The sequence below is a fragment of the Eumetopias jubatus genome, unplaced genomic scaffold (genome assembly GCF_037043125.1).
Source record: "Eumetopias jubatus isolate StellerSeaLion01/CBP00866 unplaced genomic scaffold, mEumJub1_p1.0 scaffold_15, whole genome shotgun sequence".
In the NCBI taxonomy this organism is placed as follows: Eukaryota; Metazoa; Chordata; class Mammalia; order Carnivora; family Otariidae; genus Eumetopias; species Eumetopias jubatus.
The window spans coordinates 74,635,852-74,660,128 of NW_028274821.1; the positions used below are offsets into that span (position 1 = coordinate 74,635,852).

The 24,277-nt window shown below is 46.0% G+C and overlaps 2 protein-coding genes across 2 annotated transcripts; one reads left to right on the top strand and one right to left on the bottom strand.

The window, feature by feature from the left end:
• Window positions 1–1,516: 1,516 nt before the first annotated feature.
• Window positions 1,517–4,384, bottom strand: POLE3 (DNA polymerase epsilon 3, accessory subunit). Its single transcript, XM_028107905.2, has 4 exons — window positions 3,956–4,384; window positions 3,767–3,852; window positions 3,312–3,430; window positions 1,517–3,046 (listed from the first exon to the last, which is right to left on the bottom strand). Exons 1-4 carry the CDS (start codon window positions 4,019–4,021, stop codon window positions 2,874–2,876), a joined length of 444 nt encoding a protein of 147 aa, XP_027963706.1. The 5' UTR covers window positions 4,022–4,384; the 3' UTR covers window positions 1,517–2,873.
• Window positions 4,385–7,253: 2,869 nt separating this feature from the next.
• CUNH9orf43 (chromosome unknown C9orf43 homolog) lies at window positions 7,254–22,906 on the top strand. The gene is made up of 13 exons (XM_028107906.2): window positions 7,254–7,451; window positions 7,553–7,703; window positions 11,049–11,127; window positions 13,573–13,673; window positions 15,237–15,303; window positions 16,033–16,199; window positions 17,520–17,670; window positions 18,067–18,127; window positions 18,420–18,469; window positions 18,698–18,785; window positions 21,520–21,599; window positions 22,197–22,263; window positions 22,473–22,906. Exons 1-13 carry the CDS (start codon window positions 7,301–7,303, stop codon window positions 22,808–22,810), a joined length of 1,551 nt encoding a protein of 516 aa, XP_027963707.1. The 5' UTR covers window positions 7,254–7,300; the 3' UTR covers window positions 22,811–22,906.
• The last annotated feature ends 1,371 nt before the right edge of the window (window positions 22,907–24,277 follow it).

The following is a 24,277-nucleotide window of genomic DNA, read 5'->3' on the forward strand; positions in this document are numbered from 1 at the left end:
CAGGGCTGGATCCGAGGACACTGAGATCATGACGTGAGCCAAAGTCTGATGCTTAACCAACTAAGCCACCCAGGTGCCTCAGTAATTTTTAAGTAATCTCTACACCCAACGTGGGGCTCAAACTTACAACTCCGAGATCAAGAGTTGCACACTTTGCCAACTGAGTCAGCCAGATGCCCCTGCAAACATAATTTTGCATGGGTAAAAATGGTAACCTTCCCACCCTCCAAATCTAGATCAGAATCTCTAGGCATGAAGGGTTGTGGCTTACAAAAGATGAGATTTTTGCCTTAACCTAGTAAGCAACCTTCAAACTTCAGAAACCACTACAGGAATGAGAAAGGTGTACTTGGAAAAAACTGGTTAATAACCTGATTCTTCCCAGTTTTTTTTTTTTTTAAGATTTTATTTATTTATTTGAGAGAGAGAGAATGAGAGAGAGCACGAGAGGGAAGAGGGTCAGAGGGAGAAGCAGACTCCCTGCCGAGCAGGGAGCCCGATGCGGGACTCGATCCCGGGACTCCAGGATCATGACCTGAGCCGAAGGCAGTCGCTTAACAGACTGAGCCACCCAGGCGCCCTTTTTTTTTCTTTTTTAGTCTCTACACCCAGCGTTGGTCTCAAACTTCCCACCTCAAGGTCAAGACTCATAGGTTCTACCAACTGAATCAGCCAGGAATCTCTTAAATTCTGTAGTTTTAAGTCATACTTCCCTCTCCCAGGAAACATGGTTTTCTTAGCTAGTCAAAGTTTGGGAAGACCTAAAGCCCCGTGGAAGGAGAGTTCTTTTGGGGATTCGTTGACTGGGGACTTAACTATGAAGTAGAAACAGACTGTAATAGATAAGGCAAGCCCTCCTCAAGCAGGTTTTGCATACCAGGTTTAAGTATGGATTTGATGGGAAGCAGTGAGGGACTAAAACATAGCAATGTTCCAGGAAGATTTACTTGGCAAGCAGTACACAGGGGAAGCTGGGGCAAGCAGAGATGTGGCAGAAAACCACAGGAGTCCAGATGGGACTTGAAAGCTTTGCTGAGTGGTGCTCATGGGAATTAAGAATGGATGTTTCTGTTGTGGAGAAGGAAAAAGCCACCAGATCTAATGACTATTGGGGTTGCAACTTTATAAAATGGTCTTTATAAATTCATGATTTGAAAAAGTTATGTAGATGAGAGGTAATAGAGCATTGTAGTGGACATCATGAAGGTAAAGCTAGTTCTCCTTGATAGGATTTCAGAGTTCATGCTTGAAAGCATTTAGAATAGTATCAGACACATACTAGGAACTCAATAAATGTTGAGTCATTGAGCAACTAGTAACACATAGGGCGCCCAGCAGAGCCATGGAAAGCTCTTGCTGTGGTTGAAGAGCAGCATCTGCTGGTCATCCACGGTAGCGCAGGATCCCATATTTACAAGGATCTGGCCCAGTCCACATTCCAAAAACTATGTACAGGGATGATCAGTGGGTCCTCCCCAAAAGCCTACAATAAACAAGCAGGATGAAACAGGAGTCATCATTTTTAACAAGAACGTTCTTTATTTGTACAAAGCATAATTTTCCTCAACATTCTTCACTCATTTGTCAACAAACTTTTGACTGTATTCATTTAACAAATTAACAGTGTCAAACTACATTCATTTGACTACCTGTCAACCTCCAAGCGCTCAACTTAGAGACAAACAAAAAAGTGCTTGGAGCACCAAATATCAAGAGAAAAAAAAAAAAACTAAGAAGAAAGGTCAACACAGTTACTTTAGAAGCAGTTAAAGGGGATGGTTTTTTGCAGGGGGGATTAGATTCCTGAGCACCATCAGATTTCTGCACTTTGGGACATTAAGCAGGTTATCAAAGTTCCTGGTTTGGCAGATGTGAGAAAAGGAGGGAGAGAAAGTGGGAATCGGGAACAGAGGAGAGGCAGAAGAGAGACAGGAAAGGAGAAGCACAGAGGGAGAAAGTTGTGCCTAAAAGAAATAAAGTTTGGAACTTGTCATGAATTGAAAGAATGAAAAACGAAAGTCAAGTCTGGGAAACGGACTACAAGAAGAGAAAGCCTGGAATTTTATACCTTCCAGGAGGTGACCATAAATCCTAAAGCCATACAGTGGTAGGCAGTGAGGTGCATCTAAGACTAAACCATCTTTTTTTTTTTTTTTGGTAAGAGTAAGATATTGGCACACTTGCTTGACTAATTCCATTCTACAATGCTGATTTAAAAGCGTATGTGCCCAGAGCGCAGCCACGTCAGCAGGTCAAATGCCTACCAGGCAAGACAGAGGAGCTCCAAGCCAAGTGGGTCTGGAGAAATCAAAATTCAATTAATGTTACTGTCAAGTGAAGAGACAACAGATTTCATTCTTCTCCTGTAACCTTTTCTAGTTTCCTAACGCTAAACACATTCTGACCACTTTAATAAGCTAGTATTGCCAAATCCTGTACAATCAAAACAGGCTGACCATGCTCAAAGCCCCAATTTTTCTTGAGCTTTGACTAGCCCTGTGATCTGGAACACAGCAGGCAGCATGGAAGTCATTATTACTTTTTTGGGGGGATGGGTGGGAACGGAACTGGGGATCAAAGACCGCCTACCGTTTATATATAAGTAAACAAAAGAGATCAAATTGACTAATCAAATTAGTCACTCAGAATCCCTCTTGCCAAAAGTCATTACCTTCAGACTGATCTGGCAAAATGGGATTCTGCTGCGCCGATGCTCTGACGGAAGCGCTGGTTTTGACAATTTTAGTCAGTTTTATTTTGATCTTCTCAGGCTCTTCTGGCTAAGACTACTCGCCCCAGCAGGGAAAAGCTTCTCACAAACGTACCACATTTCAGGGTGGTACCTTCCAAGGTGCCACAGTCTTCCCATCCCGTTAGTTGTCCACTTCCTCCTCTTCATTCTGTTCTTCTTCTTCCAGCCTTTCCTCCTCTTCATCGTTGTCTTCATCCCTGCTCTTGTCTGGCTCTTCTGCATCTGTTTTTTTGTCTTTGTCCTTCTTCTTTTGCTCTGAAGCTTCCTTCTTGCCTTTCTGCTCTCTCCTGTATGCTGTAAGGAGGAAGGTGGGGATGAGGAGGCAGGGCTGAACCAAACAGACCGCAGCAGCTAACTCTACTGTACAACTAGAAAGGCTGGGGCAGAGAAGGAAAAATAACCTGCTCCGCATTACAAATTGGATCTGAGGTGGTGCCAACTGGACTGATTCCGAGTCACATCCAATACTTACTTCCTGTTCTTACAGGGATCCAAGCTTAGAAGACGCAGGGCCAGGTGAACATCTTCTACTTGGCTGAACAAAGAAAAGGGTCATTACCTTCCAGAGCTTCTTTCAACGGGGTAACAAACCGCTGGAACTCCATCTCTTCCATGGCTGAGAGCACGTCACTGGCGTTCAGTGTCTTGCGTTTCCCTTTCATTGCAAAGTTGTTGGCACTGAAAAGAAAAAGATTAAAGGCCGTCAGGGGCCTGTCAGACCCCCTCCTGCCGCGTAAGGGATGGAAAAGGGCCACCAGAGGTGGTATGGAAAAGCCTAGGTCTTAGATGCATGGATTTTTGTGACATGTTAAGTCCTTCCCTTCCCTGTACAAAGGGTAATTTTCCTGTTTTATTTTGCTTCAGCCCTTGCAAGAACGGGATAAGGGTGAATCTTCCCCGCACTGAGATAAGGCACAATTGTTGGGGTTTGTGGACTCCAGGCCAGGGGGTCTCTTTGCGGCTCCCTTACGCCCCAAACCCCAGCTAAGCTCTTGCTGGCCCAGCCCGCCTCACCAGGAAGTGGCGTACAGCACGAAGACGCTAGCAGCGCGGGAGATGGCGCTGCGGGCCTCCTTGGAGATGTTGACACCGTCCGGGAGCTGTAAGAAGAGCGTAGGTGAATAAAGCTGCCGGCCCAAGACCTGCTTCCCCCCGCTGCCCGCCCTTCCGCCCCTGGCCCATCTGCCAGCCAGAGCTGTTCACCGCTTCCTTGATGATCCTAGTGATGACGGCATTGGGCAGGTTTAAGTCCTCGGGCCTCTCCGCCATTGCCGCCGGCGCCGCGCCCCGCGCCGCAGTCTCAAGCCTCTTCTTCAGGCCGCCACGGCGTCCGGACTTCCCGCGTCGCCACAGTCTGACCCAAAGAGGCTTCCGTCCCGCCCCACGTTGCCCACACTGTGTCCCACAGTGCCCCGCGCGCCATAGCCTCCCTCTTCACCCAGCCACGCCTCCGCCGCGAGTCGCCCAAGCATCCGAACTTTCCACGTCGCTACGGTTTTGGCCCTTCCGGGCTTCCGTCCGACCCCACCGGGATCTAGCGTCCCTTCCCAGGTTCGTTTCCCTGCTTCTTGCCGCCACCATGTCTGGAGACTTCTCAGCAGCTCAAGTATGGCTCACTGGAGCTTCCGTCCCTTCCCCACAGTGCTCTGCGCCGCTGCCTGGCAACGGCGCTGCCTGGCGGCTAGCGCGGGAGACGGAGGCGTGGTCCGAGCGGACGGGGCGGGGCTCCTTCCGACGTGGGGCGGTGCCCCGCCTCCTCTCCCAGGCGGCCCGAGGGGTCTCGTTTTCCGAGTGGCTTTCGGCTTTTTGGCAGTTTGGCGTGCCTTTTGCTAGCGCGGGCCTCCGAGGCCGAACTCTTCCACGTCCCTCTTCTGGAACGAAGCGGGTATCTTTTTTCAATTCTGCGGGACCTGATGTCCATCTTTAATCTTTTCACCCCTCCCAACTTTGTAATAATCGCATTAAGGCTAATTGTCCCCTAGAATTGTTGAACGCAAACTCCTTTGCCAGTACAGCCCTAACGCTGGCATCGTGGAAATGGGCATAAGTAGACCTCGTTCCTCAATTCGGGCTGGTCAGGTAACGAAAGGGCAGCAAGCAACCGGTTGTAAGGATAACGCGATTGCATTCCATTAAAAAACAAACCCTGTTAAAATTGTATTTGTTTTTTTCAGTTCATTGACTTACGCATCATACATCTTGCGCAGTCAAAAGCATTAGCATGGTTTTGCAGTGACTCTTAAGTTGTATAATTTTCATGTTATGTAGGTAGAAATTGTCTTCGATCCCACTGAGCGAGCACGAATGCTTTTTTTTCTTGAAACATGCTGTCTCACGTCACCCTTAATTTTCCTGCTTTTCTAAAAAAAAAATTATTTATTTTGAGTAGTTTCTACAGGCATCATAGGGCTGGTGCTCATGACCAGAGTTCAAGAGTCACATGTTCTACCTACTGAGCCAACCAGGCATCCCAATTTTCCAGCTTTTGACAGAGACCTGAGTACAGAGAAATTCTTCTCTATTAGGAGAAAAACAACAGCAAACACGGTGATAAACGGCAACTGAAACTGCATTAGTTAGAGATTATAGGGTTTGTTGAGAGAACTCTCCATTTGGAGAGAACAGTTCTGGTTTAAAGATACCAGGAGACACTCCCCTCCATCCAATTGCTCTCTAGTTGGAACTGGGACCCCTGTGTTGTCAGATATTTTGATCTTTAAGAGGAGTCATAAATCTGAATACTGTGGACTATTTCCACTTTAAAAAATGGCTCAAAGTGTAGGCCAAACAAAACAAGTCATAGGGCAGGTGCGATGCCATACCAATAATTCATTATCTTTGGTCTAATTTATAAGTTCTTTAGAACAGGGACTTATTTTGTTCATTACTGTTCTCTATGCCTTCAACAGGTCCCGTCACATATTTGGTAGTCAATAAATGCGTTGAATAAAAAGAAGAAGAAATGGATACTGTCCTTAAAAAGGGGACCTAATGTCCACCTTTAATCTTTTCACCCCTCCCAACTTTGTAATAATCGCATTAAGGACCAGGTGGGTAGTGACTGCCTAAAATATTTCTAGAGAGAGAAAGATAATACTATTTATTGAGCCCCTATTATGTATCCTACATAAAAGTACATTATTTCTCTTAATGCTTCCACAATCCTACTTAGGGATTTCCTGTCCCCTCTTTATATGAGGAAACAAGCTGAGAGAGGTGAAATCACTTGCCTATGACCATACAGCCAGTAAATGAAAAGCCAGAGGCCTCTGATGTAACTGTAAGTCTGCTGATCTACTGTTTGAGCAAACCCATTCATTTCTGGTGGGTATTTAAGCTGCCTGTATGAGAATTGGAGCATATTGCAAAATGAAGCATGTTTTCCAAAGGTGTGAACCATCTAAAGCCATCTCAAGTACTTCTGTGATTATATTAGTTCTGATTTGATAAGGCTTTTTAGAGATGATGGTGTCTTCTCCCTAATGATTAATGAAGGGGAAAAGGAAAGGATGCTCATACTTATTTTGAACTATATATCAGAACTTTTAAAAAAAATATTTATTTGAGAGAGAGAGAGAGAGAGCATGACAGAGTGAGCACAAGCAGGGGGGAAGGGTAGAGGCAGAGGGAGAAGCAGACTCCCCGCTGAGCAGGAAGCCCGACGACGACGTGGGACTCAATCCCAGGACCCTGAAATCATGAGCTGAGCCAAAGACAGATGCTTAGCCGACTGAGCCACCTAGGCGCCCTTTTAATGTCCAGACCTTTTAATATCGATTAACTAATCTTTGTAATGATCCTGTAAAACAGGCTTATCCTCATTTTGCAGATGAGGAACGTGTATCTCAGATTGCTTAAGACCCAGGTCACTCAGCTATTAAATGGCCAAGTAGGAGACTTTATGAAGTTAGTCTGCTCCCAAAACTCTTGCCACTCTACTTCATGCTGAGACGTTTTCATACTTGGTTGTTAGACAGTTTTTAAAAAATTTTAATTATAATATGGTCAACATATAGTGTTATAGTAGTGTCAGGTGTACAATCTAGTGATTCAACAATTTTACACATTTCTCAGTGATCATAACAATAAGAACACTCTTCATCCCCATCACCTATTTCACCCTCCCCCCCACCCTTCCCTCTAGTAACCATCAGTTTGTTCTCTATAGTTGAGAGTCTGTTTTCTGGCTTGTATCTTTTTTCTTTGTTTGTTTTGTTTCTTAAATTCCACATGAGTGAGATCATATGGTATTTGTCTTTTCTCTGATTGACTTATTTCCCTGAGCTATACCCCCTAGCACCATCCATGTTGTCGCAAATGGCAAGATTTCATTCTTTTTAATGGCTGAGTAGCTTGTTACCCAATTCTTAAATATCCTGTGACCATCATTTATGTATGTGGGTTCAACAGAAATATTTTATGCTTTGAGTCCAAATTAAGATCTGGACTGCATGGCTGATGTATAATACACTCTAATTGTGTGGTTTTTGTTACTTTAGAGGGCTAGAAAGCTGCAAGATTGGCTTTTGTCCTAAACCATTTGTAGCTATGGACTTACCAGATGAGAGCCAGTGGGATGAAACCACCTGCAAGTTGGCCATTTGTCAGCATCCACAATGCTGGGCCACGATCCGCCGTATTGAGAGGGGCCACCCTCGAATCCTGGGCTCCCCCTGTAAAACAACTCCAAATGATGAAGGTGAATTAGTCGGCCCTGCTTCTTTCTTACAAGATCCTTGAACTATTTCTGTTTGGCTCCTTTTGACAGATTACATGTTTTCCTCTGGTCTGTTTTCTCAGACAAACTCCCCGTGCTCACCATTGTAAACATGGCAGATTCCTGCATCCGGGCCAAGAGACATGCTCATCATCATTTATCAGGACTCACCTTCACCAAACCTCCCTCTTTACTGTGTCCAGGTTCAAAGCTTGACTCCAAATTCCGAGGCAGGTAAATTATCATGGAATCTTCCGTTATGAGCCTCCTATCTCAAAATTCTGGGTTGATTTCCTTTACCCATGTAGTAGACTTTGAGAAAGCTGGATTAAAACTAAAACACCAGTTCAGTTAGAGAAATGGTGACGAGGCAGTGGAAAACAAAAGGAAGGCATTATCTGTGTGGTAGGAGTTGCTAAAATAGAGGTGTATTAGTTTGCTAGGGTCACTGTAACAAAGTACCCTGGACTGTGTGGCTTAAACAACACAAATTTACTTTTTCACAGTCTAGGGGTTAGAAGTTCAAGATTAAGGTGTTGATAGAGTTGTTTTCTTCTGAACCCTTTCTTCTTGGCTTGTAGGTGGCCATTTTCTCCCTGTGTCTTAACATGGTCTTCCTTCTGTGTGTCTTTGTCCTAATTTCCTCTTTCTTTTTTTTTTTTAAAGATTTTATTTATTTATTTGAGAGAGAGAGAAGCATGTGTGGGAGGAGGGGCAGAGGGAGAAGCAGACTCCCCGCTGAGCAGGGAGCCCAGTGGATGTGGGGCTCGATCCCAGGACTCCGAGATCATGACCTGAGCCCAGTGCAGATGCTCAACTGACTGAGCCACCTCCCATCCTCTTCTTTTTTTTTGAAGATTTTATTTATTTGTCAGAGAGAAAGAAAGAGAGAGAGAGAGCACAAGCAGGGGGAGCGGCAGGCAGAGGGAGAAGCAGGCTCCCCGCTGAGCAGGGAGCCCGACGTGGGACTCGATCCCAGGACCCTGGGATCATGACCTGAGCTGAAGGCAGCCGCTTAACTGACTGAGCCACCCAGGCGCCCCATCCTTGTCTTTTTTTTAAGTTTTTAATTTTAATTCCAGTATAGTTAACACAGAGTGTTATATCGGTTTCAGGTATATGATAGAGTGATTCAGCCATTCTCTATGTTAGTCACTGCTCATCATGATAAGTGTTTCTTAATCTCTCTCTTTTTTTTTTAAGATTTTATTTATTATTTATTTGAGACAGAGAGAGACACAGCGAGAGAGGGAACACAAGCAGGGGGCATGGGAGAGGGAGAAGCAGGCTTCCTGCTGAGTGGGAGCCCGACACGGGGCTCGATTCCAGGACCCAGGGATCATGACCTGAGCCGAAGGCAGACGCTTAATGACTGAGCCACCCAGGCGCCCCCATGTGTTTCTTAATCTCTTAATTTCCTCTTTTTAATAAGAACACCAGTCATATTGGATTAGGGCCTGTCTGTATGACTTCATTTTACCTTAATTACCTCCTTAAAGACCCTATCTCCAAATACTGAGGGACTCAAACTCTGAGGTATTGAGGGTTAGGATTCAGTGTAAGAATTTGGGGGCACAATTCATCCCACCATGGGGGATATCTCATCAGCCTCTGCAGGTCATCACTATCTTTTTTATCCTTTATCTTTAGGTATGAAACTGTTTGTAAGCTTTTGAAGGCAGAAGCAATGGTTTCCTTTTGAATCTCCTACAAAGCCCAGGCATACAGTTAGTGCTTGTTGATACGGGAAACTAAGGGTCTGGGATCTACAGAAAACTTAGACTTGTAACATTTGGAACTCCTATGGTTTGGAACCAAGGCATGCCTAGTGGCCCCTGTACCGGTTCCTTTTCTCCCCTTTGATGTAAGCAGCCTTTGGTGGTTTCCTTTGGCTAAAGACAGTATGGGAAAGGGTAGGACTGCTTTCTGGTTCTCTAGGACTTGAACCTTGGGAAGAAGGTGGCTTCTCCCAGTCAGGGCCTATGAAGGCAAAGACCGTGACCTCATTCGTGTAGTCACTTGCTGAATTTACAAATGTATTTTAGTGGGGACCACTTTGCTGGGCTCTGGGGATTCAGTGGTAAACAAGATATAGTCTTTACCCTCAAAGGGCTTTCAGCCTCGCTGGGGAGGACAAGAACTGTCCGGTGTGATGAGCGTGATGAGAGGGCCCCCCCTCCCCCCGGGTTTGTGGAAGCACATGGGAAGGGTTCCTCGCCCAGGGCACTGTCCTCTGTGGAGGCGGCACCTGTGCCTGGATACTGAAGTGTGAGCAGTCTGGCGAAGTGGGGGTTGCGGGTAGGAGGTGGCCATGAGGAGAGTTCTGGACTACGGAAAGAGCATATGCCAAGGCCTGGAGGCAAGAGGAAGTTCTTTAGATGTCAGGAGAAGGGCTCATCTTGCGTGGAACACAGAGCAGGAATGGGGGAGTGGTCAGAGCTGAGGCTCGGGAGCTGGAGTAAAAAGCGGTGGGCTACAGCACATGAATCAGCCTAAGGAGTTGGGTCTTTATCTTATAATTCTTCGCCATATGTATTCATTCCTACACTTAACATGGCTTTTAAAAAAATATAGTAACAAGTGATATGAAAATGTAAGGGGACAGTATTCCTTTTTTTTTTTTATTGTGGTAAAGATGCATAGTGTGAAATTTACCATTTTAATCGTTTTTAAGTGTATAATTCTGTGGCATTAAATACATTCATAGTGTTGTATCACCACCATCCATTTCTAGAACTTTTTCATCATCTCAAACAGGAACTCCTTACCCATTGAACAGTAACTCCCCATTCCCTCCTCCCTCCAGCTCCTGTTAATGTCTATTTTACTTTCTGTCTGTATGAATTTGCCTATTCTAGGTACCTCGTATAAGTGGAATCCTACAATATTTGTCCTTTTGTGTTTAGCTAGCTTCTTTTTTTTTTTTTTTTAAGATTTACTTATGTATTTGTTTGACAGAGAGAGACACAGTGAGAGAGGGAACACAAGCAGGGGGAAGTGGGGGAGGGAGAAGCAGGCTTCCCCCCGAAGCAGGGAGCCCGATGCAGGGCTCGATCCCAGGACCCCAGGATCATGAGCTGAGCCAAAAGCAGACGTTTAACGACTGAGCCACCCAGGTGCCCCTTAGCTAGCTTATTTCACTTAGCATAATGGCTTCAAGTTTCATCAATATTGGAGCATATATCGGAATTGCATCCCTTATTAAGGCTGAAAAATATTCCATTGTGTGTAAATACTATGTTTGGCTTATTTAACATGATTTGAACATCTACATCAAGGGTTACTCAGTCAACTTTTATTGATAGTGACATAACTGTCTGTAGTTGGAGAGAGGGGGCATAGGCTCTGAATTCAGTTTGATGCAACAAATAGTTGTGGAGTGTTTGCAGTGTGCAGTGTCTGTTTGGGAGCTGTTCCATAACAAAGAAACACAACTTAAGGACATGGGGACACCCTACATTCATTCGGTAAGTATTAAGCCCCAGGTTTTCTGTGGATAAGCAGAAGGCTCAGAGCACTAACTGCCACCCCCGTAGCTCCTTTGTATCTCTATGTCATGTTTGGAAATTCATTTTTTAGGCCTCGGGAAGATTTACCTGACAAAGATTTAATCGACCATCCTGATAGATCTCCTAAAGTAAATCACAGATTAAAAAAGGTACTTCTTCAGCATTTTCTCTACTAGTGGGAATAAAATATTTGCCTCTGTATAACATTCAGGATGACTATAATCTGAATAATGACAATGATAACTATCTAATATTGGGCCCTTAAGTATATGCTAGGCTCTGTGCTAATGCCTTTACATGCTATACTGTTTCCAGAAATCCCAGACACCAGTGGGATTGATTTGTGGCTGTTTGGCATAGGTAAGACTTTTCTGTCTGTATCCTGCAAAGAGCACATTCAGCTACTAAGTAAACCCTGTCATCTCATAATATAGGGAAATTAGAATGCTGGAAATGTCACACCTAAAATGTGCCTTCAGGTCATCTATTCTGATGACTATCCAACTTTTTAGCTATGACTTACAGTAAAAAATACATTTTGCAACAAAATAGCATAAAACAATCCTTACCCTAATTATGAGTAATGCACTCTGATATTTTCTGTCCTATTCTATTTTACTTTTTTTTTTTTTTAAGACTGAGAGAACACGTATGAGAAGGGGAGGGACAGAGGGAGAAGGGGAAAGGATCCCAAGCGGGCTCCACACTCAGCACTCAGCGAGGAGCCCAAATCGGGGCTCGATCTTACGACCCTGAGATCATGACCTGAGCCGAAATCAAGAGTCAGACGCTTAACCGCCTGAGCCACCCAGGAGCCCCTCTATTCTACTTCTAAGCAATGTAGGCTACACTTCACAAAATTTGATTCCATGACCTATGAATTAGTTGCAGTTGCAACTGAGGAACATTACTGTGGTCTGTCTCATATGTCTTACAGTTGAGACAACTGAAGCCCAGATAAAGAAGTGATTTGCTGAAGCACATAGCTAGTTAGAGGCCGAGCTAAATTAGAGTTTAGGAGGAAAAGCCCTTCTACTTATCTACAATGAAGAGAGATTTACTCTTCTTTGAAATCTTATGGATGCCTTTTATTTTTTTCAAGAGATATTCTACCTTTCACTGTCACATGGTGGACAGTATAAGGGACAGAGAGAGGGTAGATGTGTTTGAATGGATGAACAAATCACTCTTTGACCTCTTTAGAACAAGGGGTTAGAGGGCGCCTGGGTGGCTCAGATGGTTGAGCGTCTGCCTTCGGCTCAGGTCATGATCCCAGGGTCCTGGGATCGAGTCCCGCATCGGGCTCCCTGCTCCTTGGGAGCCTGCTTCTCCCTCTGCCTCTCTCTCTCTCTCTCTGTCTTTCATGAATAAATAAATAAAATCTTTAAAAAAAAAAAGAACAAGGGGTTAGATTAAATTCGTTTTAAGATAATTATTTGAATAGCTAGTACTTGCACATGGTTCAAAATTCAAAAAGCATAAAAGGGTTTACAGTGCAAAGAAGTCTCCCCTAATCCCTCAAGCCCTTCAGTTCCTTTTCATAGGACAACCCTATTTTTATTTTTATTTATTTATTTATTAAAGATTTTATTTATTTATTTGACAGAGAGAGACACAGCGAGAGAGGGAACGCAAGCAGGGGGAGTGGGAGAGGGAGAAGAAGGCTTCCCGCAGAGCAGGGAGCCCGATGCGGGGCTCGATCCCAGGACCCTGGGACCATGACCTGAGCCAAAGACAGCCGCTTAATGAGTGAGCCACCCAGGCTCCCCCAACCCTATTTTTAAAAAAATTTATTTATCTCTTAGGGTGGGGGAAGTGAGCACGCGAGCAGTGGGGAAGGGCAGAGGGAGAGAGAGAGAATCTCAAGCAGATTTCCCACTGAGCTCAGGAGCTTGGAGCCCAAAGCAGGCCTCAATCCCAGGACCCTGGGATCATGACCTGAGCCCAAATCAAGATTCGGCCACTTAACTGGCTGAGCCACCCAGGTGCCCCACAACCCTATTTTTATTAGTTTTTTTTTTTTTTCTCGTTCCCTGTATCCTACCAGGGGTAGGGACTAGATCATTTATAAGGTTTCCTTGAGCACCACTGTTCTAATATCTTAAATGACTGAAGGTGGAAAGTGTTGTGATCTTAACTTTTATGTAGATGCCTATAATTGTAGACAGGCGGTAAAAGCAGAAAACTGGCTTCTGTCCTTACCAGTTCCCTCCCAGTTCCCAAATTGTGTTATCTGCAGGGGATCTCAGTGTTTGGAGTGGAGTAGGCAGAATGAGTGCATTCCCTTAGGTAAACCCCAAGTTCCGCTCTAGGGTATATGGGGTGGGGAGTTGCTAAATGCCACCCTAATGTCACAGGGAGGCAGGGGAGTCTATTCACTTAAAATGCTCACTCTTGCAGAGTACTGTACTGGTGTCTGGTTTCTTGAGGCATTGTTATGAAGACAATCTGGAGATGAGAAATGTCTTTTGGTCATCTTCTGCACCAGCATACCCTTTTCGTTAGCATGATAATTCAGTTCTTAGGCCTGTTCTGAGTACCATTAGGGGCTGGTACCTTCAAGCCATATATAGGCTTTTACATGTTTCTCTTAGCTTTCAGTGCTGAATTTGAATGAGACACAACTTCCCAGCCCTCAAGATGTTAGAAATATGGTTGTAATCTGGATCCCAGAACAACCAGAGAGGCATGTGAGGTGAGTATTGTGTCCAAAACTTGGGAGCCTTCCGCCCTTACGTTCTGCAAGTCCCTCCTGCCCTGCGCAGGCCTCCTATTTGTGATCTCCTTTTTAGCCACCTCATTGCAAGTAACAGGAGGCCAACTAGAGAAGGTCACGGTCTCTTGTATTTGCTTCCTGCTCCACTGGGGTTCTATTTAATGCACTTTGTGTTTCCTGCGTCGGGGCTTCTCCACATCAAATCCTACATGGCATTAAATAACAGGCAAGATAGGGCCTGTGGATTTGTGAGGGCTAAGAAACAGACGCTTCCTGACGATCAGCTTTTCTTTTTCTTCTTTTTTAAAGATTTTATTTATGTATTTGAGAGAGAGAGAGCGAGAGAGAGCACAAGCAGCAGGGAGGAAACACAAGCTGTGGGGAAGGACACAGGGAGAGGGAGAAGCAGACTCCCTGCTGAGCAGGGAGCCCTGTGCGTGCCGTGCCGGGCTTGATCCCAGGACCCTGAGATCATGACCTGAGCTGAAGGCAGGTACTTAACAGACTGAGCCACCCAGTGCCCCCATCAGTTTTTCTTATTAGCCATCCCCAGCTAGTGAAAACATTTTGAGTGAAGCGCGTGAATCTTTGGTCTCAGCCCCAAGGCCCAGCACAGTGGCGCAAGATGAATAGCCTGTAGGACTTGTGTACAAAGCAGAAGGATCACTGGGTAAGGACCCAAAGGCTGGATAATACTGATAACCACTGGAAGAAGGTGTTTGGTTTTTCTTTCATGAATGCTAAGGCTTTCAGAGTCTTGTTAGGTGACTATGCAGATAGGATGTGATTTAAGAATTTCTTCTTACTTGATTTTTTAATGATCCTGTCAGTGCTTATGCGTGCGTGCGTGTGTGTGTGTGTGTGTGTGTGTGTGTGTGATATAAACAAAAGACTCCTAGAGGTTTACTTCCTTTCATGTAAAAAAAAAAGCCCAGATATGGGTGGACCAGGGCCAGTACCTCAGTTTCACATATTCATCAGAAACCAGAACTCCTTTGGGCTCTCTGGTCATCATCCTTAGCCCGTGGCTTTCATTTTCTAAGGTGTCTCATGGGGACTTTGAAGGTCTAAGTTGACGGCTAGAGCTCCAGCCATCATATACGTGTTCCAGGCAAGGAGGTGGAAGATGACGGAGCAAAAAATACTTGAGCACCTCCTCTGTGCTAAGCAGTGAGAATCTAGTGAAGAACCAAATAGACTTGCTCCCTGTCCTCCTAGAGTCTTGTGGTGGTGGGGGGTGGGGTGGGTTGGGATTCAGGCTTTACAAACATCACCATACCGAAGTATATAATTACTAATTTGGATTAATGCTATGAAAGCAAATAACTGGGTTGTAGGAGAGAATGGCAGGGAACCTAATGTAGATGTGAGGTTAGGTCTTGTTTCTCGCAGCTTCTGGGCAGTTGGTTCCTCCAGGCTTCCAAGCAGCCATCTTTGAGTACTGAAGAGAGGATAGAAATCTCCATGGTCATCGTTCACAAATACCCTTGGTGCTTCTGTTTGAGATGTCTGGGAATAAATTGTGGTTGTTCTTATTTCAAGTCCAGCTGAGAAGAAGCATATTCTTCCCAGCCAGGACTGGATGAAGAAAAGAACGAAATCTGCAGGGGTAAGTTTGATGTTTTGGTCAAACCTTTATGAGATTACTCTGTAGAATTTTGTTTTTCCTTCCAGGTACCTTCCCCCTTACCCCATTCTTTTTAAATGAATAAAACTTGCAAAAGAAACCCCTTTTAAGGAATAATTACCGAAGCATTTTCTATTGAGAGCCTCACTTCCCTGCCCCCTCCCTGTAGGAAGGTGAAGAGCATCTTGAAGAAAAGTTAGGAGGAAGCCTTGGATATTCAGGGGGAGTTTTTGACAAATTCCCGGTGTGATAGAAAGAGAACTTCAGTGGACTAGGGGTTATAATGGACTTGGGTTTCTCATCCTCATGCCCCCACTTAAATGGGTAAATGTAACCTTGGGTAAGTCACAGAGCTGGAAGGTTGCTACAACCGTGAGAGTAGTGTCTTGGTCCACTTTGTTCATTGCTGAACCCCCAGTGCGAGCCCTGCACCTGGCACATAGTTGGCCAATAAATATTTGTTCAGTTTTGCTCAGTGAATGAATTAATCACCTTTTTGGGGAAAAAAACAAAGCAACGAATTCCTGTATGATCTGAATTCAACAATGGGGTGGGGAGCCAGAGAGGGAAAATATGGTGGCCTTCATAGTGCAAAGGAGGGGTTGCTGCTAGAGTGGGTCTGGAAACAGGGAGTTTGGCATGCTAGGGTTATGTTTGGGAGGCTGGAATGTTGATGGGAAGGAGTGGCACTTTCCATTGTTGCTTTTCTAGAAAGACAGTTTTCGCTATGGAAAGCAGAAAACAGAAACACAGCTGGGACCTCCAGGGATGATTGTGCCTCCTCCCCCATCACCAGTACACTTTTTTGAGCAACTAAACGCAGAGTCCATACCTTTCTGGAACCAATTTGACACGTTACCTCGGGATCTACTGAAGGAGTAAGTATCATGTAAGCCTGTGGGAGAGCCAGAGTACCTGCTCTTCTCTGAAGCAGAGAAGGCACTAAGTAGCATGCTCTTCCTGAGTAAGGAGGGGAGAAAAACTGTCCCCTCTGCTTGTACAGTGAGTTCTTAGGCTTACCAAGGTACGGTGATGATGGTAATGGCCACCATTTATCAAGTACTTACCACTTGCCAGGCCCTGCGCTATAGAAGCACATTACGTCTATTCTCTTGTGTTTTTTTTTTCCAGATATGCAGTCATCTTTATTATAATTCATAAATGCATTATAAACAAACCTGGATCTCTAATAAGACACACTTAGGATCTGATAGGCTCCTGTTTTCCATTCAGTTATGTAGTTAGAAAACCCAGTTTACTTGAGAATGGTAGAAAAGGCCAAGTAGTGTCTTAGTTTCCTTAAGAGAAGTTTTCTCCTTATAGGCATTCTGGAATCTTTGGGCTTGTGAATCAAAAGACCAGACTGTTTTAATAGACATGCCCATGTTCAGTGCTGTCTGCATTCCTCACATTTCAATGGGCACCTGTCCTATAGAACATTCAACTTGTTCCCCAAATTTCGTATAAAGTGCAGTTTTAAAAAGGGGTCAAATGTGCCCAAGCTTCCAAGCTTGCAGGCTTATTTTATAAAAACAGAATTTATCATTCACTTTACCAACTCTCCCTGCCAAATAAAGGACCCCAAAGGATAAGTGTCAACCGCCAGTGTTAGGTGAGGCTCCTCTTCTCTTCTCAAATCAATTTATTTGGAATCCTGAGCAATCACAGCCAACTTCAGTGGAGGGCTCAATCTCTCTCAAAAAGCCTATTCTCTTATTTGAACCTCTACGAGGCACTATTACTCTCTTCTCCTTTTTCTTTTTAAAGTAAGCTCTATGCTCAACGAGGGGCTTGACCTCATGACTCTGACATCAAGAGTTCCATACTCCACTGACTGAGCCAGCCAGGTGCCTTCACTCTCTTCTTTTTATAAACGAGTTATGGATAAGTGGGAGGCAGAAGGGAAATGTGGTTTGGAGTGAGACAGCCTTTGGATTTTGCATTGAAACTTCCCAGTTTTGTGCATTTTGGTAATTTATCTAGCATCTTTACGCCTCGTTCCCTCGTTTGCAAAATGGGGATAAGAACGCCCGTCCTCAGCTAATTGAAAGCTGTTGCCCGATGAGCACCTGTTGGCATAGGCCTTTTTAGGCCCACAGTGGAAATTTATTCAAATTTGGAGCCCTTACCATCCCCTTTTCCTCAGCCACACTCTCCAAGAAGAACTGTTGCTGACTGGCTGTCTCTGTCCCTTCCAGCCTCTTACCTGATGAAGGGAAAACCATGCCTTCTCTGGAGATGAAGACACAATTGGCCATGATGAAGAAGAAAGCTCCCCTGGAAAAGAGCCGACCTGACAGTGCCATTTCTGCTAAGATGTTCTTATCCATACACCGTCTCACCCTGCAGGTGAGAGCTAGGGAGCCTCGGAGACAGAGGTCTAGATGCAAATCCAAACTCATTTCTTTTCAAGGCTGGAGGAGTTGATGTTCTCTTTCTTCTTTCTCTCTACCCTTCCACGCTGGACCCAAGCCTCACAGAAGGGCTGGGCTATATGTAGGTGAAAGCAAACGCACGGGGAGGGGTTTGAGGAACATTCTCTGTTTCTCCTGCCCTTTGTTCCCCACCCCGGTTCCTCTCTCCAGAGCCCCTGCTACAACGCTGTGCGCACCCAGTTCTCAAACAGTGCTCGCTGGCCATGTGGGTGCCTACCTGCATTTGAAGGATATGTCTTGGGAAAAGGAAACTCCTTCAGTAGAGCTTTTCCTCTTCTTTCTCTTTTCTTTCCTTTTTTTTTTCCTCCAGAGACCAGCATTGAGATATCCTAAACATTTGAAGAAATTATATTACACCCCGAACATAGAAGGTAGGTTTTCTGGTGGATCGGGCCAGATCCTCAGGTACTGTCCCCCCCGTCAGCCCACAGTTCTTATACTTGGTCTGGGTCCCAGTTTGTTGTTTGTGGCCACAGTCATACAAGATCCCGTGTAGAACTCGGGAAACTGCTGTTTCAGGAGGCAGCCCCCCTCCCCCACCACAAATGGCTTGGTTCTGACAGAGCGGGTGTCACCGTTGTGGAGCAGGGCCCAGCAAGCAGCCCCCGGGGAAGGTGGGCACTGTCAGGGAGAAGAGGGTTGAGCCCGTGCTCTGGTCACCAGGTCACAAGAAGCAGCAGCAGAGGAAGGTGAAAACCCCACCGAAGAGACAGGTAGCGTGGCCGTGAGGGAAGCTGGAGGACTGGCTGGGACTGGGCCACGGGGTGCAGCCTGGAATGGGAAGGGGTGGATGAGGCGCAAGTCTCCCTGTTCTCCGTTTGGTTCTAGATACAGAGTTCCTGTCTGCTTGCAGATACTAACTTCCTTCTTTTAGACTCTTTTTGAAACGTTTTCTTCACTTCCAAAGGTCCTAATTCAGTTCCTCCTCATGTGGGTTTCAGGAGGCTAAAAAGAAATCCAAGAGTGATCCGGGGAGCCAGGACATTTTGCATAAATGTTCGGGTGCCATGGTGTGTGGCCCACGCTATGGTAAGGAGAGTATGGGTTTGGGAGGGATGGGAACTCAGGATGTAGCTGAGGACAGGAAAAGCCGGACAAATCCGTCATTTTGGGACCTGCCTTCATTAGGCATTCACAATTCTCCTTGGAATGTTCTGGCTTGGCTGGGCTGACATGCATTGTCTTTCCATCAAATCTTTACTAAGGAAGCAAGCTGGGCCAGATGTCTGCTTCATGTGGGTGTTCGAGAGATGACCATGAGCATGAGTCAGAGTCATTTTTCCTCAGGCCTTACTTTAGGAAAGACAGAGTGGTTTGAGAATGAAGAGCAAGCAATGAGGCAGCAAAGAGCCAGGGCCCCTGTCTAGCCCCAAGAGGGTTCTAAGGAAGCAGAGTCCAGGGTCTCTCGCTTCCCAGCCACAAGTTAGTCCCTGGAGGCTCAGGTTGAAATCAGCACATTATCTAGAACCCCCTAGGAGGCAGGTGGCCAATTCTTGACAGGCAATTCTTTTCCTTTGGTGTTCATGCTGAAGATCAGAATAGGTAGCTCCCCTTTTTGGAATCCTAATCATGCGCCTGAGCTGAAGGATATTCTTACCCTGGTCCCTCTGATGTTGCTCAGTTTGAGTGCAGAAAAAGAGAAAGAAAGAAAGGGAGGGAGAAAGAATCCTCCTAAACCTTAGGAGCTTCTTCGGCCCTACTCAGAGTGGACCTTGTTGACTGCTTCCTCATCAGAATTTGCTCTCCCCCTCGTAGGGCAGTGGGAGGGCTCAGGTGAGATGTTTCCTCAGAAGAATGCTCCTCTCGGTTTATTTCACATCCCACTGAGCTCTCAGATGCCAACAGTGGCCCCTGACCTGCAGATCTAAGAAGCTTCCTGGCCTTCACATGGGAGGTAGACAAAACCAGGGCTGTAGCCCAGGGTGAGGCTGACAGGTCCAAGATTACCACTCCATCCAGGGTGATCAGCACTCCCCTGAATTCATTCAGGCGCTTTTCATTCCTCTTCCTGATGTCTCCGATAGGAGCAGATTTGCTTGGGTGACTGGGGTGCCTTTTTGAATTATGTTCTTGGAGCAGTGGCCTGTCCTCACTGGGTTGAGAAAGGCCTTATGAAGAGTTGATTTTTGCATTGGATCTTGAATGTGTGAGAGTCTTCCTGATACAGAAGAGAATTCCAGAAGTGGGAATAGTCTGTTCAGGTGCACCTAGGAGGAGCATGGCTGCGCAGGGAACACGGTGGTCCATCGTGGCTGTGGGTTATGAAAGAGACAGTCATGAAAGGTCAGGCTGATGAGGTAGGCAGGAGCTTGTTTGACCATGGTCATGGTGCTCCACCCCCTGACCGCACACTGAAATCAACTGAGGAGCTTTTCTTTTTTTTCTGAGAAAGCACGCATGTGTGCACGCGCGTGCACACGAGAGAGAGAGAGAGAGCGTGAGCAGGGGCCAGAGGGAAAGGGAGAGAGAGAATCATAAGCAGGTTCCACACCTCCAGCGCAGAGCCCAATGTGGGGCTCAACCTCATGACCCTGAGATCATGACCCTGAAATCATGACCTGACCTGAAGTCGAGTCAGATACTTAACTGACTGAGCCATCCAAGTGCCCCAACTGAGGAGCTTTTAAAACCCAGATACCCAGGACATACCCCACACCTATTCAATCAGAAGTTCTGGTGTTGGGCGCCTGGGTGGCTCAGTTGGTTAAGCGACTGCCTTTGGCTCAGGTCATGATCCTGGAGTCCCAGGATCGAGTCCCACATCGGGCTCCCTGCTCAGCAGGGAGTCTGCTTCTCCCTCTGACCCTCTTCCCTCTCGTGCTTTCTATCTCATTCTCTCTCTCTCTCAAATAAATAAATAAAATCTTTAAAAAAAAAAAAAAAGAAGTTCTGGTGTTGGGACCCAGGCCTCAGTGTTTTCCAGAACTCCTAGTACTTCAAGTGTGCAGCTAAGGTAAGAACCAGTGCTGGTAGGGAGCCAACAGACATGTTCAGCAAGGGAGTTCCTCGATTGGCTTTGCCTTTTTGCATAACAGCTCGGGTGGCAGCTTGGAAGATGTTCTCTTCTTTTTTTTTTTTTTTTTTTTTTTTAAGATTGATTGATTTGACACAGAGAGCAAGCAGGGAGAGTGGCAAGCAGAGGGAGAGGGAGAAGCAGACTTCCCACAGAGCAGGGAGCCTGATGTAGGGCTCGATCCCAGGACCCTGGATCATGACCTGAGCTGAAGGCAGACCCTTAACCGACTGAACCACCCAGGTGCCCTGGAAGATGTTCATTTAGAGAAAGGGAATTGAGGAAGGACAGGATGAATGCATTTAAGGACTAGTTGGGGAAACAGCTGATGTAGGAGAATCAGAGAACTAGAGCTTTTGGAAGGAAGGAGTTTCATTTTCAGAAGCCAGTATGGGGACATTAGGGTTGGTGCAAGAAGGTCGGAGGAGTCTTCATTAATGGAAAACATAGGGTCAGGGTTTCTTTTGCTGCTGTGATGTGCAGATACCTGCCCCTTGGGTTTCTTGGAGGAACCCTAAGTCTTTTTTGTTTTTCCCTAAGTCTTTTAACATACGCTTGACCTTAATCTCAAATTCTGTGATAGATGTGGTCCCAGTCCTAGGTGAACAGAGCCACAAAGAGAACTCAGAGGCCCAACTCCCTTTTGTCCAAGATGAGGAGTCACTTGTAGGCTAGGGGTCAACTAGAAGCCCAACAGTGGGCTATGAAATACCAGTAAGAAGAGAATTGAATTGACTTTGTGGTCACTAGGTCACAGAACTCTACTAAGTCAGAAAACTGACAAAAAGCATCCACAGTGGACGAAGTCAGAAGGACCCAACTTGGAAAAGGTAAGAGCACCAGAACCATTCTGCTAGGGCCCTGTTTCTGTTACCTGTTACTGTTTAACACACCACCTCAAAGCTGAAACCAACAGTGGTTGGCCATTCCTCAGGACAGTTTTTCTGGTGTTGCTTGATGTCACTCATGCACCTGCCTTCAGCTGGCGGCTGGGGTGGGGCTGTTAGCCAAATCGTCTTAGTTCTCTTCCATGAGTTCTCTTCATTGCGCCTCGTTTGGGCTTCTTGATAGTATGGTAATCTCGTGGAAGCACTTCCTTGAGAGATGGGGCCGGAACTGGAACAATGTCACTTCTGCCACATTTCATTGGTCAAAAAACCACAAGTCCCGGGGCGCCTGGGTGGCTCAGTCATTAAGTGTCTGCCTTCGGCTCAGGTCATGATCCCAGGGTCCTGGGATCAACCCTGCATCGGGCTCCCTGCTCCATGGGAAGCCTGCTTCTCCCTCTCCCACTCCCCCTGCTTGTGTTCCCTCTCTCGCTGTGTCTCTCTGTCAAATAAATAAATAAAATCTTTAAAAAAAAAAAAATCTTTTCTTTCTTAAAGTCTTGATTCAAGTTTCCTTACACTTACTCTAATGAATTTCAGGATTCCACAAGGAGGCCACAGATGGAATACTCTGAGAATTATCTGGATTCCTTCCCTGATAAGGGTGGTAAGTTACTAGGGTGGAGGGACCTTAGTAAGTCACTCAGGCCAGGGAGAGCTGAACCTGTGTTGAGAAGTATGGTTCACCTCCCTGGAGGCCATAGTCCTCATCCCTCAGAAGGGTCTTAAAGACACCCAGCCCTTCCTTGTCTGTCCTCCATTTGTCACAGTTGGGAGAGGGCTGCAGGTGCAGTTAATGGCTGGGTCTTCTTTTAGACCCTGAGTTATCCAAGATAGAACCCTCTAACAAGGACATCAGCACTCAGGAAGAGGTTGTGCCGGAATCCCAAGAGAGGAGCTCAGAGGACCTCTCAGACGATACATCTAGAAGAGGGTGGAACCCGGAGCTCAAACTCCTGAGGATTCTTCAGGCCACTGATGATGAGGATGAGGAGAACCAGCTCTCTGGGTCACAGAGTGAAGAGTCTTACGGGATTTCACAGGACAGCCTTACTCCAGAGCAGGATGCTTGGAATCCCAACGACAGTGACCTTGGACATAACGACAGAAAGGAGAGGGGACTTCTGCTCCCGGGAGCCTTTACCCGGGCCTGACTGTAGGAATTCTGCTTTCTTCATTCACTTCTCCTTACCTCTAAAATCAGTGAGGGAGAAAAAGCCTCCCCCTTCTTAAACTGAGATTGTTTCTCTTTCATTAGGGACAGAATAATTTTAGTGATTAAACACAACTGCTTAAGGAAAAGACTCATTCTGTTTCTGGGAGGAGGGGAGAGATGTTTCTGCGATGTGTTTTCTGGGTCACTTTTATCTCCCCTCTGAAGCTCTGAAAGGTTTCCAGTTACAGGAAGATGAGTTTTGGGGCACCCGGCTAGCTCATTTGGTAGAGTGTGCAATTCTTGATCTTGAGGTTGTGAGTTTAAGCCTCACGTTGGGCATAGAGATTACCGAAAAGAAAAAGGGGGGGGAGATGAGTTTGGCCTGTGGGAACCCCTACTGTGTTCCTAGCTTTTCCTCTCATTCTCTGGAAATGTTTTTTTTTGGGGGGTTGGCACCCAGTAATCACTTTCAAATAGTATATGTATTAACCTGGAAGAGTCTAAAGCTCCAGCTTCTAAATTACTGTGTCTGTGGAATGTTTCAGTGATGCTCATAAAGACTCCGAATTTCAGAGTCTCAGGGGACCTTGAATTTGGTTTTTGGAAGGATTTTTTCCCCCGTGTTTTTGTCCTTAAAGTTTTTAATATAGAAAATTTTCAAAATTACCTGAAAGTCAGGAGAATAATATAGTGGAAATCTCATGTACCCAGTAGCTTAGATGCGGGCAATGAAGGCCCCTGCCCTGGGCCCCTGGTCCAGGAGCTGCTGTGAAAGCAGCTGGAACCCATTATTCTCACCAGCTCTGCACCCAGGGTCAGATCTCCTTCCCATAAGTGGGAGCTGGGCGGAAGAAGAGAGCCCTGACCATTGGTGGTACTCACTAGCACTTAGCCTCAGGCGCCAGCGGCTGGGAGAGGATGAGAAATGAGGACATCCTGTCCTTCCTGAGGAGACCAGCCCTCTGCCTTGGAGCTGGGAGGGGGAGCCCTGTGTTCCTGGGCAGTAGCAGTCCGGAGTAGTTTCTGTCTCACCGAAACCGGGGTGGGGACGGGGAGAGCCTGGCTCTAGGGTCACATAGCACAGACTCAGTTCCTACCAAGCTTTTGTAGATTTTCTTTTTTTTTTTAAGATTTTATTTATTTATTTATTTATTTGAGAGAGAGAGAATGAGAGGGAAGAGGGTCAGAGGGAGAAGCAGACTCCCCGCCGAGCAGGGAGCCCGATGTGGGACTCGATCCCGGGACTCCAGGATCATGACCTGAGCCGAAGGCAGTCGCTTAACCAACTGAGCCACCCAGGCGCCCCGCTTTTGTAGATTTTCTTAAACAATTTGCTGTATGCTCTTAGGGCCATTTTCAGAGACATAAACAGATTTTTAAAAACAATTTTCCCCAGGGGCGCCTGGGTGGCTCAGATGGTTGGGCGTCTGCCTTCGGCTCAGGTCATGATCCCAGGGTCCTGGGA